The sequence below is a fragment of the Zootoca vivipara genome, chromosome 11 (genome assembly GCF_965207765.1).
Source record: "Zootoca vivipara chromosome 11, rZooViv2.hap1.1, whole genome shotgun sequence".
Taxonomy (NCBI): Eukaryota; Metazoa; Chordata; class Lepidosauria; order Squamata; family Lacertidae; genus Zootoca; species Zootoca vivipara.
In genome coordinates this window covers 45331160-45348119 of record NC_142594.1, presented here as the reverse complement: position 1 = coordinate 45348119, position 16960 = coordinate 45331160, and the positions used below count along the sequence as shown (strand labels likewise).

At 43.7% G+C, this 16960-nt stretch overlaps 1 protein-coding gene across 25 annotated transcripts in view; it reads left to right on the top strand.

Annotated features, from left to right (window-relative positions):
* The window catches only part of ZMYND11 (zinc finger MYND-type containing 11), a 98887-nt gene extending 84199 nt beyond the window's left edge, over positions 1 to 14688 (top strand). For 10 of the 25 annotated variants that reach the window (XM_088654286.1, XM_088654280.1, XM_088654284.1 and 7 more), the window contains 10 exons: positions 558 to 645; positions 2435 to 2490; positions 3089 to 3166; positions 3534 to 3652; positions 4748 to 4955; positions 6943 to 7011; positions 7885 to 7938; positions 8195 to 8467; positions 10053 to 10238; positions 11755 to 14688. In XM_088654286.1, coding sequence (XP_088510412.1) covers positions 558 to 645; positions 2435 to 2490; positions 3089 to 3166; positions 3534 to 3652; positions 4748 to 4955; positions 6943 to 7011; positions 7885 to 7938; positions 8195 to 8467; positions 10053 to 10238; positions 11755 to 11877 — 1254 coding nt within the window. In that variant the 3' untranslated portion in view covers positions 11878 to 14688. The remainder of the gene's footprint in view (positions 1 to 557; positions 646 to 2434; positions 2491 to 3088; positions 3167 to 3533; positions 3653 to 4747; positions 4956 to 6942; positions 7012 to 7884; positions 7939 to 8194; positions 8468 to 10052; positions 10239 to 11754) is intronic. The other 15 variants (XM_088654294.1, XM_088654285.1, XM_088654292.1 and 12 more) reach the window with 2 other exon arrangements.
* Positions 14689 to 16960: the final 2272 nt, after the last annotated feature.

Sequence of the window (16960 nt, the reverse complement as noted above, 5' to 3'; positions counted from 1 at the left end):
AGCCCTCAAACTGCTTATCCCAGATCAATCCCACTCCAGGAGGTCAGCATGCTCCATGTTGGGTAAGCCACGTGCCAGTAAATCCTGACAAGATGTAGCACTTACATGTTTATTAAGCCAATAGCAGGGCCGCAGCGTTTTCCAGTGGCATCACTGTGGCTTACCAGGAGAGGCAGGGCGAGGTGATGGCAAGGTCAGTGTGATGAGAGTGCCAGATTAACTCTGCTTGCACATCTGTGCCTTGCCAAACTTGCTGCTGCTCCCCCCCCCCACCTTGATAAGCTCAATGACACAAGTGGTTGAATAGTTAGCTAAGCACTGCGCTGCACATAAGGGCCTGTTCCAAATGGGCCACTGGGTGCCCGTTAATCAAAAATGCTAAGGATTGAAGCTGGGACATTAAGCGTACAAAATCTGTTCTCTGGGTTGTGTACACTTCCACTTCTCTTTTCTTTTTTTACTCCCACAAAATGTGTAACATAGAAGCCATTGTTTGCCTGCGTGTGATTGGTCACCAGCTCTAATGCATGCTTTTATGACTGTTTCAATCTATTTAGAAAGTAAACGAAGGAAAGTACAGGAGCTATGAGGAGTTCAAAGCAGACGCTCAGTTGCTTCTACACAACACAGTGATTTTTTACGGAGGTAAGGTCGAAACGAACCAGTGCGATAGGATCTTACATAAGCCGCACACCTCATAGGGTTGAGCCGAAATATTTCCTGCAATTTCAATTTCATTTCTGCTCCTTCGAAAGCATTAATTGCTTTCCATTGGGGCTATGGAATCTCCCAAGTAGGTTCAAAGGAGACAGTGCTTCCTACCCCCAAGAGAGCTAACTAGTCCTGAGATAATCCAAAATGACCCCAGCTCGTGGGAGGTCTCACAGGCCAACTCAGCTAAAGATCAGTTGGCTTCCCTTTTATATACAGTGGTACCTTGCAAGACGAATGCCCTGCAAGACGAATTTTTCGCAAGACGAATGCGTCTTGCGATCTGATGGTGACTCGCAAGACGAATTCATTTTGCGAAAAATTCGTCTTGCGAATCGCGGTTTCCCATAGGAATGCGTTGAAATTTAATTAATGCGTTCCTATGGGCAAAAAAAGAAATTTCAATGCATTCCTATGGGAAACCGTGATTCGCAAGACAATTTTTTCGCAAAACGAATTGACTCACGGAACGAATTTAATTTGTCTTGCGAGGCACCACTGTACCTTGCGCAAGCTCTCCCAAGTCCCATGTGACTGGAGCAGGGTTTCTTGACTGTACAGCTATTTCAGCTGCCAAGTTGCCAAGCACTTCCAAACTTACATCTTTAGGGTTTGTTTCAGTGCTTCACAGTCACATGCTCTGGAAACTGCTACCCTCAAAGCATCTTCAAAAAACACGTGGGCATTTCCCCCTCAAGAAAGACTGCCTATTTATTGAGTAGGAATTTCCAGCTTGCTGAAAGAGCAACAGCAGCAGGCATGAAAAATCAAAACGATAAATGTTTGGCTTGGCCCTAGTTACAAATCTGAATGCATTATTTTACTCTCTGGCATTGTCGCTTCCTCGCCGGTGTGCCTCTCGGAAGTGCGTGTGCAGGAAGGATTAAATGTGGCTAGAGCCACAGAGATCTCAAAAGCAAAAACACACCCACTGGCCTTTAGCTCCTCCAGAGATCAGCCTGCTCAGTTGAAATTTTAGAACATCACAAACAGAGAGAGCAGGTGTGCTGCAGGCAGGTGTTTTCAGACATAATAGTTCTAGAGGACCTCTAGCAAGCGCAGCTGCATAGTGCATGTACCAGGGAACAGAAAACACCCCTTTCTCACCATAGTTGGATATATCACTGAGAGAGAGATTATACTCTGTGTGGCAAACACATCTGCTATGTTCCCCACAGTAAAAAGACAAAATTCAGAGTGTCTGTAACATGCACCCAAGATTCCTTAGTTCTATTGCACGTTTACAAATGTGCCCTTCATACGTAGATATTTGCTCTGGGGGACCTTGGCATATAGTCAGTGATAGAAAATAGCACCAGTGCAAGAACTACAGAATCACAGGTTGAGAAGCTCTGAGGAATCAGAACAGAAATTAGTAAATAGCCATTACAGTGGTACCTTGACTTACGAGTGCCTCGACTTTCGAAGGTTTGACTTCCAAAGTCCGCTAACCCAGAAGTATTTTCGCTGCACGTGTGTTCTGCGCTTGCAGCGTGAACAGTTTGCGCATGCGCAAAGTGCAAAATCGCGCTTTGCGCATGTGCAAAATGGACGCTTCGACTTCCGAAGGTTTTGAGTTCTGAAGAGCGCCGCAGAACAGATCGCCTTCGGAAGTCGAGGTACCACTATATAAATGCATCCATTTGGTTCTTCACGCTAATAAGAGATTGGTGGTTATATGCAAAGTGTGCAAATACTTACTTGCATGTGCCTTTATTTGCAGCGGACAGTGAGCAAGCTGATATAGCCAGAATGCTTTACAAAGACACCTGCCATGAGGTAAGTAATATCCAGCAAGTAAGTTGGCTGCAGTACTATTTGGTGTCAGGATAATTATATAGCTGCATTTTAAAAATCATGCAAACAGAAGAGGAAAAATGGATTTTATTTTTATTCAGTTTGTGAGAGGTGGCTGATGAGTTAATAGAAAGAGATGGAATTGGAAGTGAAGAGTTCTAACTTCTGGTTCATGCATTTGCACTCATCCAAATCAGAGATGTTTGACACCTGCTTCAAAAATCGAAGCCACTTTTTCACTTTAATAATAAAAAAAACGGAAACATCTAAATAGAGTTAAACATTGTCAGCTGTTGTATTAGTGCTTCCATAGTCAAATTATTCTAGAGGGTGGGAAATGTTTTAAAGTTTCTAATTATTCTCATATTCATGGCATAGTTTGTTTCAAAAATAATAATAATTGAAGACGTTTTTGGTTTTATACTCAGCACAAATAAAAGAGTGCTAAGGCCAAACATTTGCTTAGCGTGTACAGGTAGTATAATTTTGCAAAGGCAGAGACCACGTGAAAACCCCAGTCAAAAATATAATCATCCTAGAGAATATACTGTTGAGGCTTACAGACTGTTTCCCGTTTCAGCTGGACGAACTTCAGCTTTGCAAGAACTGTTTCTATTTATCAAACGCGCGTCCCGACAATTGGTTCTGCTATCCTTGTGTAAGTTTTACTTCTTCAGTTTGCTTTTTCACGCTACTCACAATTAATTTTTCAAATTTGCTGCCACAATATATGGTGATGACCAGCAGCTCAGATAACCTTTTAAAGAACATTATATTTAAAACAAAACAAAAACAAAACCCAAAGGTCTATTAATGGCTACCAGCTGTGATTGCAGAATGAAATCCCCGTGTACTAGATGATGGGAACAAGCACCAGTTAAGAATTCAGATGTACTAGCTTGAAACTCGTTTTACACTTTTGACTATCATGGATGAGTTTCGTCTTGATTCTGCGGTTGAGTGTAATACTGTTAAGTCCCATAGCCAGCCATCATCCTGCAACTTACATCTTTCTTTATTTCTAGATACCCAATCATGAGCTGGTTTGGGCTAAAATGAAAGGTTTTGGATTCTGGCCTGCCAAAGTCATGCAGAAAGAAGACAATCAGGTGGATGTACGCTTTTTTGGCCACCACCACCAAAGGTATGTTCATATTTGCAGCTTCTGATGAGCCTACCTCTGTTTCTTAAGGTCGAGCTGGGGGGAAAAATAAATCACAAGCCACATAGACCGTGTTTTGTTTTCCCTAACTCACGCAATTTTAGAAAAGATATGAGGAACTGTCCAGTGACTTCGCTTTCAGAATTGCTGCAGGGATGCTCTCGAACATAATTTATATGAAAGAATGAAACAAAGTCTGCCTGACTCGTTTATTCATATAGCAGTCTGAATAAAAGTGTTACTTACAGATGTAAAGCATTTCAGACATGTGCAAAATGGGATGAGGTCAGAACCACATACAAATAAAAATATCCTTATCTAAGGAGCTGTTGTTGTTGTTCTAAAAAATCCATATTACAGCAATATATCCCCATCCCCCATCGCAAAGCATACTCATTTTATTGTAAGAAACAAAGTAAGAAAGAAGGTTAATATAGAACCATTGCTAGAGGGGAAACATTATTTGGTAGCACTTTTCTTTTATGCTAGGTATTTTTTAAAAAGGGATGTGGGAAGCTTCAGGTGGAAAATCCATGGCCCGATTTAAATGTCAGCACTATTTGTTAGCTAAGGAATTCCCATGTGTGCTGCTTGCTTACCCAATTGAATTCAATATTTCTTTGTTTGCTAAACTTCAGCTTGCTGTGATGCCCAAGCTTGGAAACTCTGTGATCTGAGTACTCCCTACAAAGCAGATTTGCTGTCGGCTTCAAGCCGTAGTTTCCTGCCTTGGACATCACAGCAAACAGTGGCTTGACAAATCGCAGCAAACTGTAGCTTGAAATCTTGTATTCAGTTGAGTAATTAAAAAGAGGAGGGAACACACAGGTACACAGTGCATTTCTGATCCACGGGGTTGTTTTTTAGACTGGCATCTGAACCAGGCCATCCTATGAGGCCAGAAATACTAAATCCTGTAACAAAAGACTGTAAGGTATCTGCCCTTATGATAATTCATGTATAGACTTTCAGTATGAAAAAAATACTTTAGAAACACTAGCCAGTTTCAAGGGGTGTGCATGAATCAAACATGCAGCTGAGCTTTCTTAAGAATGTATTTTAATTTACGTTGTCCAGGGCCTGGATCCCTTCAGAAAATATTCAAGAGATCACAGTGAATATACATCGGCTGCATGTAAAACGTAGCATGGGCTGGAAAAAAGCATGTGATGAGCTAGAACTACATCAGCGCTTCCTTCGAGATGGCAGGTTCTGGAAATCAAAGAACGAGGATAAAGGAGAGGAGGAGGCGGAATCCAGCATCTCTTCCACCAGCAATGAGCAGGTGAGTTGTCCTGGAAAATCAGCCTTGCAGGTAAAGGCTGACTTTCTGTGGATTCATGCACAAAGCTAGGCTGTTCTTTGCGTCTGCTTTCTCACCGAGCATGTTCCTGTTTTGAGCAAGTAAGACCAATTCTGCGCCAGCTGTTATTCCTCGGAAACACTCCGTACTTCGTAGCAAGAATGATAATCTATAAAGTTTGTTCCTGGTTCTCCAAGAATGTTTTTGAGCAAGGAATGAAAAAATAGACGTCCACAGGTTTCCACTGCAGACTAGAAACCAGAAGCAAGGTGGGTGTCGTTCAGTGTAGAACATCTGCTCTGCAATTAAGTAGGTTCCAGGTTCAATCCCTGGCAGTTCCCATTAGAATCCTAGAATTGTAGAGTTGGAAGGGACCCCGAGGGTCATCTAGTCCAACCCCTTGCAATGCAGGAATCCTGCCTGGGTAGGCTTGAACCACCAACCTTCTGGATAACAGCCAGATGCACTAACCCATTGCGCCACCTACGGACCGGAAAGGTCTCCGGTCTGAAACCCTGAAGAGCCACAGCAAGTCTGTGTAGACAACACTGTGCCAGATGAGCCAAAAGCTGATATGATCTGGTTTCCTGTTTTTTGCATGATATACAACATTATTCGGTTGCATGTCAGTCCTGTGAACATGTCCTGCTAATGATGTGTAAAACATGCATTAATGGCTATATTAACGAAATTCTGTTCCCCTTTGTTTTGTATCTATGAACCTGTTTGTGCAATGCTGATTCCCCGCCCACCCACTCAATCATGAACTTGGGAAAGTTAAATGTGATCCTTCTACCTATTGGACAGCTGCAACCATTTCATTCATCGTGCCTGTGCAATTTAATGCTGCTGCAGTCGGGGCACTAACAGCAGCTGCCTCTGTGTCAACAGCAGGGTTACATTTTTAATTCCTCTGCAAGGACATTTTACCCAGAGAGATATAAGCGTGGGTTGTTTGTTATCTGTAGGGCAGTCCATGCAAAACAAAGGTGAATGGCAGCACGTATTCCTAATCTGTATTGCAGTTTTGATCAATAATCTCTGAATGTTGGCATGGCTGTCAGTTTGTGGATTCTAGCCTCTTAATAGAGGTTCTGGGGCAATGGTTCATGCACTGTTTAAAAGCTAAATGATTGTCAGTGAAAGCAAACTCACAAAACATATTTTATGCCCCACCCCCCAAAAAATATATGCCATATTCTTACTGATTTACAGTTTATTTAGTAGTCTGTTTCTTGTTGGATTCAGATGAAGTTTGAGATTTTAGTTGGTTTGATTTGGGTTCAGGTTTTGTACTCTTTGTGGCCTAGCATGGATGAAAGTTGGCTGTTCGTAATGTGACGTTAATACCTACTCTGCTCTTAATCTCTCCCTCATTTATCCTCATTTTATTATGTAACCAAATTTCAGTGTGCCCCCAATCTGTGCTCTTGGAAGAAAGCTCCAAGTTGCCTTGAAGATGGGCTTTGCCAGATGCTCTAAAACAAGGTTTCCCAAACTTGGGTCTCCAGCTGTTTTTGGACTACAGTTCCCATCATCCCTGACCACTGGTCCTGCTAGGTAGGGATGGTGGGAGTTGTAGTCCAAAAACAGCTGGAGACCCAAGTTTGGGAAACCCTGCTCTTAAAGCTCATGGCCATATGATAGCTTAATAACCGAGGCAATGTCACCCTGAGATCTAGTTACATCCTTGTGCTTCAAACACGCTTGCTTGGTTGGCGCTGTATCCTCCTTGGGGGCTTTTCAAAGGCTTGATATTCTTTTAGTTTGCTTTACGTAGTTCAGCATACAGAAATAAATTAATTGGTATTAATGAACCGTTTATTTTGTAGGTTGTGTTTTTATATATATCTGGTCAATTTTTTGCAGAGAAATAAAAGTAAAATACTCATTACTTATCAGCAATTCTGAATTAGTGTTTTATGGCATTTGAATTAATACTATATTGTTTTTTCAACAATATCTCCAGCTAAAGGTTACTCAGGAACCAAGGGCAAAGAAAGGAAGACGTAATCAAAGCGTGGAACCCAAAAAGGAAGTAAGAAACAGCAAATTTGGTACATGCACCTATGCATAAGGCAGGAAAAAAAATTCCAAGAGGCATCCTTTCTTTCTTATCATTCACAAATTCAGTTTATACTCCATTACTATTGACTGTGTGAATGTCAGAAGAGTGATTGCCATTTCTTAAAAGAGTGCATTACTGTTCCAAATTACTGCTTGAAGCTGTCTTACATATTTGGACCAAGTTCTCCAATCTGGATCTTTTAAATACAGTTCTATGTAAATAAATTGTGCTCTCATTTCATTAAGGATTGATTGCTAAAAGTGACACCCGCTTGTTCTGTCACTTAAGTGACTGGAAAGCTCAAAATTCCACAACGTCAAGTCCCGTGGCCTGGGGCAGATGTAACACTGCCAATCTCTTAACCGCAGTTAGGAGATGGAGAGCACTCTCTCTTGCCTTCTTCCGTGCAAATTCCTCCTTGCTTCCCTTGTTTGCCTTAACCATGGTTTAGCATTGCATCTGTGCCAACTTTCATTGTACATAACCAGGGCTCCCGCCTTAAGTAGAGTTTGGGAAGGTAGGGAAAGTGTGTACACTAACCTGCAGCCTGCTTCCTGTCTCATGGCCAGTGTTACATCTGCCCCAACCCCGACTACTGTACAGCCAAAGCCAAGAGACGCCTAGTCTTTGGTTCTGTAAACCTACAGCCCTTGTTCTGTGTGTGTAGTAATATTCATTCATTCATTTTCACCTCATTCTTCAACCAAAGAAGGCTCAGGGGGTTACTAATGGGTTTACTAATCATACAGTCCCTGCCCTCAGGCTTACAGTCTAAAACACAACACAAAAGGAAAAAGCATTGAGAAGGGAAGAGGGGGAAAAACCAAAGTCTCTGTTTCTTAGTTACAGAATTCTTGTAATGATCAGCTGGGACTGAAAGATTTCAAGGAGAAGCTGGCAAGTTAATTCATTTCTATGCTAGATGTGTTTTCTCCCCCTCCTTATTAGGTAGTTTTGCAGCACTGGCATGGCCACCTGTGTTATTGTTGTAGTGCTGTAATACTATATAGCATTGCTCCTTTGCCATCAGGTATGTTTGGACCTGATTTGCACATTGCTTCAATGTCTTCCCACTCTGTATATCTTGAGACCCAGATGATTACGTTCGCCTCCACTGGTGATTAAGAGGAGTCGTTTTGTTGGTTTCCCCCAGGAGCCGGAGCCTGAAACGGAAGCCGTTAGTTCGAGCCAGGAAATCCCCACAATGCCTCAACCCATCGAAAAAGTTTCAGTGTCAACCCAGACAAAGAAGTTAAGTGCCTCTTCTCCAAAAATGCTGCATCGGAGCACCCAGACCAATAACGACGGAGTATGTCAAAACATGTGCCATGACAAATACACCAAAATCTTCAGCGACTTCAAAGAAAGGTTCAAGGCTGATCATAAGAGGGAGACGGAGAGGGTGGTGCGAGAAGCTCTTGAGAAGGTAATTCTGACCACAGGGAAGGTGTTCGTTCCAATGGTATGCCATCCTCAAATTTCACACCACCGTGTATCCATTTCCCCCTTCCTTCAGAGTGTACTTATTGTTCCACACAGGGGTGATAACCCCTGGTCGATCCCTTCCCAGGTAAACCCTTCTAAAAGCAAAGGCTGTTGGAGAAGAGTTTAGCTGGCCTCAAGCCCTGTGGGAGCAGTACAGGACACCACCTGTAGGGGGACTTTGGTGTGTAGAATGTGAGCTGGTTTAAATGTTGCTTCAGCCACGCATGTTGCTCCCAATATGACTTAAGGCCAGCGGGGTGCCTTCCAGGTGTTTTTTTGGATTACAGTTCCCTTCACCCCAACCAGCGTGGCCAGTGATCAAGGGTGATTGAAATTGGAGTCCAGCAACATCTGAAGGGCACCACGTTGGCTACCCCTGCTTTAGAAAAACTTGGCACTCCAATGAGAAATGCCTTGCCTTGCATGGCTTTTGTAAGGCTTGCCAAGGTGGAAGAGAATCACTTTGAATATTTAGCTACCTATGTAAATTATTGTTATTATTGCACTAGTGCAGGGGTGAGGAAACGCCAGCCTGCAAGCTACTCTTGGCCTTCCAGGGATTCCACTTTGGCCAGCAAAGCAATTTCCCTCCAAATCAGACCCACCTGTTTGTCAGCTGATGTCACTGGGGTAGCATCAACTGATGAGCGGGGCAGGGTTTGATCCTGCTGGGGGCTGCTTCAGCGCGTTCTGACATTGCAGACAGCAGGATAGAAACTTCTCATCAACTGGTGAACCGATGGCCGAGTCCTGCTTTGCCAGCACGTTCCCCAAGGGAAAGGCAAATCCCTTTGACAGGTGGGTCTTCCCCACCCACTTGCCAAAGTTGGCCCGTGGGAAGAGGAAGATCTGGCCTGGGAGGCCCAAAACGGTTCCCCACCTCTGCTGCATTAGAACCCATAAAGTCAGGCAAACACCCACACGAAGGAGTAGCCTGGGATTTAAAAGGAGCGGGAAGCGGGGACGTCAGGAAGAGAACAGTCTTTGTTGAGGATGTTGATTAATTCTAATCCTCAAAGCAGTTCGTTCTTTTTTTAAAAAGATCCTGTGCAAGGCATTACATGATGTTATAGCTGGCTTCTCAATCAACAAAGATTTCAAAGAGGAGTGTTTTCCTTTGCTTTTAATGAGATTGCATCTGCACCTGGTTGTGCCATGGGTGTTGCAGCCTGAGACAGAACGTATACATCTTCTAAACTGGAGCAATGCGGCAGCACCAGCCGGGATGAATTACACGTGCCAAAAACACAGCTGTGTCACCTGCCGAAATCTCAAGGGTTTTTTGGTTGGGGCGGATCCAGCGCACTTGATCCCTACAAGCCACTTGGCAGACTCCAAACAGCAGCTGAGGAGAACTGCCAAGAATAGCGATAGCTCATCTAGATGGAAGTAGGCACAGAAGGGGTGATGTGGGTTCAATTCCACGTTAGAAAGCAGCTGGCAATGTGCAACCTGTTGCAAGTCGGTTGTGTGTGTGTGTGAAAACTGCTATGTCCATTCATCTGCTTCTTTGACCCCCCCCCCAGCTGCGTACAGATATGGAGGAGGAAAAAAGGCAGGCTGTGAACAAAGCTGTTGCAAATATGCAGACAGAGTGCGACAGGAAGACGAAGCAGGTGAAGGAGAAGTGCAAAGAGGAGTTTTTAGAAGAGGTTAAGAAGCTAGCCAGCCAGCACAAGCAACTGATTTCCCAGACCAAGAAGAAGCAGTGGGTAAGCAGTGTTCGCTACAAATCACTAACTGTTGCATGCAGTGTCATCATCGGGGCAGACGGGTGTACGGTGGCCTGTTTTTTGGCCTTATTTCCGCAGTGGCAACGGGGAGCATGGAAGGGCCTTTTCTTTTCTCCGTCATCTCTGCTGTCGCTGCAGCCTTAGCTTTGGAGTCATCATTTGCTTCCCCTTATTCCTTGGTGCCCAGTTGCTTTGCAGCACTTCCTTTTCCTCCCCTAGTTGAAAGAGATTGTTCCCTTTGTTACGCGTTGTCAGGCTTTGTGCAGTTATCATGACACACTTTTTCTCTCGAGGGGAGGCACAGGAAGGGTTGCAAAGCACTATGCATTTTCAACCCCTTGCGACCCTCCCCTGCTTTTCTTTTGTGCCCCGGATGCTGGAGGTGCAACAGAGTGCAAATCCCACTTCCCTCCACCAAAGCCTCTGGTGCCCCCTACACACCTCACCAAATGTACTCCCTTGAGACCTCAACCTCAGCAAGCCTCCCAACCCTCCTGCCCTTGGAGCTGCTTCTGTGAGGAGGGGGGAGGTGGTGACAGGTGGCCCCGGTGAACTGCAGCAGTTCAGTCGCCAGAGGCCAGAGAAGCTTCATCCTGCTCTCCTGCTCCCCGCCATGGCCCTCCACCTAGACTGATGGAGCATCATTCTGTGGCAGAGCATGATGGCGGCTGTGGATCTGGGGGTCATCCCTGGCCCTGCTGGCTGGGGCTGATGGGAGTAGGAGCCCAGGGACACCTGCAGGGTCACAGAATCCCCCTCCTCCATAGTAAACAGTCCCCTTGCCTGGGGAGATAGTGCATGGCTTTTCTGGTGCTTTGGCCGTTGTTCCATGGGAGGCTTGCTTGCCCCCTTCCCTGCCTATTTCCAGCTACCTGTTTAAGCTTCTGCTATTCCGCATCTTGACGCTGCTTGACCTGTTTGGCTACTGAAATCCTTGCTTTCCACTGTATGGGTGGAAAGGCGGGATAAAAAGGTTTAAGTTGAAAATCCCAAGATGGGGAGCAATCATGAAATGTAGAACCCCAGGCCATTGTCTGATGCCTATTAAAAGTCACCCTCTCTCATGTTAGATTATATTAGTTTGGGTCTGCCCTCAACCTATGAACGGTCAAAGGTCATCAGCATTGTCATGCATGTTTGTTACTTGGTGGTTTGCATGTGCGAACAACTCAGAACAAACCCTTCATCCCGCCTTGAACAAAAATCTGCTTTCAGAGGTGCCAGTTCACTGATTTAGCTGCAAGTCACCAAGAGATGCATTGTGAGTCAGCCCTATAGCTGGATCCGAACCCAGTGCCACCAGATGGAACTGGTGGGCCGGTTTCAAACTTGCAACGTTTTCCAGAAACCAAATAGCATCAGGGGGGGTTTTTTGGGGGGGGGGTTCGGGTCCTAGACCGACAGGCAGCTGCAGGATGAGCAGTAGGCACCGAGGAGAGGCCGTGCGCCTAAATTGCACTTGACTGTCATTGTTGTTTTCCTTTCTCATCCTCAGTGCTACAACTGTGAAGAGGAGGCCATGTATCACTGCTGCTGGAACACTTCCTATTGCTCCATCAAGTGTCAGCAGGAACACTGGCACGCTGAGCACAAACGCACCTGCCGCAGGAAAAGATGAGAGCCCCCTTCCCCTGCGAGTGCAGTGCTATCCTCCGACGCAGCAGGCTTTGGGGTTTCGTTTCATTTCTAATGTTAGTTTCCAAGGGGTCAGAATTGTTGGTTAGAATTTGTTTCCCCTCTTCTAATTCCCCCCCCCCCATCAGCCTTTAAAACACTTTTTTCGTAAAGAACTTTTTGCACAGTTAAAATTTTCAGTCTTGTGTTTTAACGCTCCTCTCAAAATCCCCTCTTTTCCTCTCCCCCCCCCCTTTTCCTTTTGTCAGTGAGGCAATTTGAATCCCAGCCTTGGAGCACACTGCTTCTTCTTCTACTTCTTCTTCTTTTTTTTTGTAATTGTTAACCTAGACAATTTGTTGGGTTTTCAGCAAATTTAAAAAAAATAAAAATGAAAGCGAAGTTTTTAGGTTTCGTAGAGACGAAGAAATATAAATGACAGGAACATTTTAAAGAGATCTGAATGTAAGACATTTAAAACTGCTTAGAAAGAAAGAAAAAGCATACTACCTTGATGTAACATTTGCCTGTTAATCACACGAGCTGGTTTTGTTCAGCTTAATTTACTGTTTAAAGGCATTATCTGTTGGTTTGTGCCAGTGGGTATATGACTGAATTTTGGGAACAGGGTTGACACAGCAGGTACTAGTCCTGCATGTTTTTTCTTAAAACGTTTCCCACCCCCCACCCCCCCATTGTGTTTTGTTTCACTATTATTATTATTATTTCAATATATAGCTTTTATAACAAAAAAATACTAGCTTTGATCTTATTGCTTAAAAAAATCACAGAGGACTGGGGTAGCCTTTTTGCTGAGCTGGATCTTAGAAAAATAATATTTAAATTTTAAATTTTTGCACATTTCATCCTTCTTCCAACATGAATGGTTGTGAAAAGGAAGCCAAAAAAAAATGATGGGGGAAAAGACACCCAGTTTTACATCATTAGTCACATATGGAGCTAAAAGGATGAAGCATAAGTAGAAAACTAGCTTAATAATTTGTCCCCTTACAACCCCCCTCCCCCCATTCTGCACAGTTCTCCACCATATGGAATGTTATTTGACTGCCCGTTAATCTACAATTACTAACTCAACAGTAAATTAATTAAAGTGGGGGGATGGGGGAAGCACTTAAGTTTCACAGAAGCAGTTATGTCTGTAATAATTGGTTATTGCCATCTCTATACTTAGAATGAAGAATAATGCATGTTACTTTTCCTGTATTAAAAGATGCTGTGATTTGTAAAAAGTTTGTCTTTTGCGGAATGTCTGGATTAAGAAGCGTTACCAATAGGAATGGATCGATAGTTGAAAACTGATTTCCCTCCTTCCTTTTTATTTTGTTTTTTGTATAGGTATGTGTGTGTGTGTGTGTGTGTGTGTGTGTGTGTACGTACATGTACACACACACACACACACACATATTGCATCCATGTTCAGAGACAATTTTTAATAATAGGTGTAAAGTTTATTTAACCAACTTTTTTTCCAAAGCTTATCATTTTAGGGGTTCTTTCAAAAAGGTGGTCTTAGACTCAACTAATGCCCATTAAACCTGTAGCATTCTCTTTTCCCCTCCCTTCAAGGTAGAAAAATAATTTGTAAATATTTATTTAGCTCTTGGATATTTATTGAAAGCGGTAACACAATGGAAATGGAAGAAATGGGAGGGAAAAGCTCTCTTAGTTTTCTCTGGGTATTGTCAGGGCCAGTAGGTAGTTTAAGCTCATGCAACGCCGCCTATGATCTTCACTGCAACTGAAAATCATAAGAGATGCAGCGGTGACGGGAACGGAATAGATGCTACCAGATGATTTCCAAGTTGCTGTTACCACCCCTGAAATCAGATATGGTAGTAAGATGGGTGTATTTTCCCCCTGATTCAGAGATAATTGCCCATGCAAATATGCATGTAGGATCTTTTCCAGGCCAAAAAACTTGCTTCATTCATCTTGGTGGGCAAAGTACATTCACATAAATGCAGAGGAGAAGTGCTTGTCGGTCTGATTCCTTCGCCGAGATGAATGGGGAAATCGTGGGGGTCCAGGAACATCTTACAAGCATCAGGGCCTCTGCATTCAGAAAAGGTTGCTCTAGGTTTGTGTGAGCACCTGTACCCAGCTTTATCTTAGTGGCCTCACATCCTTTAGAAAATGAGCTTTCGTTGCTCTGTGTTGCAACTATAAAGGAAGTATCACCACTATTTTGAGTGCAACTCAGAAGCGCCCTTTGATTATTTTACGATTTTTCCATGGGGGAAAAACACACACACAGAATAACCTTCGGTCCAGCCCTAGAAAAAGCAAGTTTTTGTGTGAAAACTCTTCTCCCCCCCCTTTTTTTTCTTTTGGTGTAAAATCATTCCAAGATATGTAATATTTAACTGATAGCTGCATGAAAGTACAATTCGTGTTCTTTTTGGGTTTTTTTCCCCTCCCTTTTTGTCTCTGTTGACACGGTTGCACATTTTCAAGTTACTACAGTGTGAAAACTGTGTTTCCTTTTTTATATTAAAAAAATCAAAAAAAGAACAAAAAAAATTGTGGCCTGGTTTTTGTATAAGTTTTTTTGGGGGGGGATATAATTGTTTTAGGAATCTTGATTTAAGAAAAATATATATATTCCCCCCCTGCAAATCATAAAGCTATATTAAAGTGTTGAGCTTAGCCACTATGCACACATTGTAATTTACTCATTGTGGCTGTCCAGTTCTATGATACATTCTGGCATTTTGTAAGCTGCTCTGACTAGCAATATATAGAGTCATTAAATGTGTTAACATTGGTTAATAAATGTAATTGAAAAGGCAACAAACGCTTTGTGGTTTTCCCTGTTCATGTTACTACTCTTGGCCTCTCGGAATGCATTGCTCTGCCCACAATCCACACCGTTAGCAAAGCCCGAATGCACTTTCATGTTTATTCCGTTTTCACAGGGGGTGGGGGAGTCAGGGATCAAGGGATGGCGGCCGTTGCCGCAGGATAGCCTGGTCGTTTTGCAATCTTACTACAGAACCAAGAGTTGTAGTAGTAGTAGTAGTAGTAGTAGTAAAGGTAAAGGGACCCCTGACCATTAGGTCCAGTCGTGACCGACTCTGGGGTTGCAATGCTCATCTCGCGTTATTGGCCAAGGGAGCCGGCATACAGCTTCCAGGTCATGGCGAACCAGAGCAACACACGGAAACGCCGTTTACCTTCCCGCTGTAGTGGTACCTATTTATCTACTTGCACTTTGACGTGCTTTCGAACTGCTAGGTTGGCAGGAGCTGGGACCGAGCAACGGGAGCTCACGCCGTTGCGGGGATTCGAACCACTGACCTTCTGATCAGCACGCCCTAGGCTCTGTGGTTTAACCCACAGCGCCACCCACGTCCCATAGTAGTAGTACAGTAGTAACATTTATTAAAATTGTATACTGCTCTGTACCCACAGGTCTCAGAGCCGTTCACAAGATAAAAATCACAAAATACATAATAAAAACTACCACCCAAAATTCCCTTCTCCCCAACACATTTTAAAAGGGCATAGGTTGTCAATCGGCCAAAGACCTGTTAAAGAGGTAAAAAACACAACAGCAGCACTTTGAATTGGGCTCGGAACCTAATTGGTAGCCGGTGCAGTTGGGTCAGGATTGGTGTAATATGCTCAAACCACACCTTGCCCCAGTGAGCAACCTGGCCACTGAATAGTGGTGTTGTTGTGATTTTAAATTTATTACCTGTAGTGAGAGTTCCAGAGTTGTGGGGCCACTGTTGAGAAAGGCCTCTCACATGTAGTGTGGAACAATTATCTAGAACTTTTATATAAAGTCGTACCTTGGATCCAAAACACTTTGCAAGTCGAACGTTTTGTCTCCCGAACGTTCTGGTTTGCGAATGTTTTTTGGAAGCCGAATGTCCGACGGGGCTTCCGCGGCTTCCGATTGGCTGCAGGAGCTTCCTGCAGCCAATCGGAAGCCGCACTTTGGTTTCCGAACATTTTGGAAGTCGAATGGACTTCCGGAACGGATTCCGTTTGACTTCCAAGTACGACTGTACTGCCTTTCCTTGAGGAAGCCCAACCCCCCCTCCTCACAACCACCCTGTGATGTAGGTTGTTGATGAGTTGGCAACTAGCCACTGAATGTAATGGCTAAAAGAATTTGAACCTGGTTCTTTCCAGTCTTAGTCGAACACACTAAGCCATTTTGACCCTCACAGTGGCAGGAGCTTAGATGGTGCACAATCCCCAGCTTTCAGTTCTCTTCTTTCGCAGTGCTTAGTGGATCATTTCCTTCCAACGTGTTTGGGGTTTCCTTATAGAAGTCATAGATTCCTCTGCCTGTTTTAACTATGTTGAATGAATTCACATATGTGATCCCTATATAGGCACATCTGCTTTCCAACTGTGCTAGTAATCCTTTCTTCTTCTTCTTCTTCTTCTTCTTTAAAAAAAGTCTCAGAAGGAAAAATGAACTGGGCATCCTTATACTAAGAACGTTTAGAAGTTAGTAGGAAAAAACCCCTCTTTTAACACATGAGAAAACCTTTAACTTTCCTCAAGTGTTAATAGAGGAAGTTTAGGATTAAAGGGGCTACGTGAAGAATCCATTGTGCACGCTTGAGTCGTTCACAAGGCACTTGACATTTTCCACTAATCAGATCCGTTTTCTAAAAGTCCATATAGCTTTGGCAGTGCAAAAACTATGAGCTAGTAGAGAACGGGACACAATAAGAAAATAATGATCTTAGTGACGCATGCTCAATCATTTCCCTATGCCACTGTTCTGGATATAGCTCCAGGTTGATGCAGTCCTATAGCACACTTACCTGGAAGAAAGATCTATTGCACTTGATGAGTCTTCTGAGCAGACATCCGTAGGGGTTTCACTCTCATCAGAACCTAGGAATGACCTAAGTTAGTCATGATTTAAATGTGAGCTAATATGCAAAGCAATCTGGGGGGGGGGGAGAGATCTGCCGTGGGGCTACTGTCATTTCCTGCACATTACAGTACTGTCTCACACCAACCAGAGACACAGAGCAGGGGTCAGTGTGGCTTGCTTGCTCCTGCAGTCTCCAACGTCGGTCATGCATTTCCATTGGAAA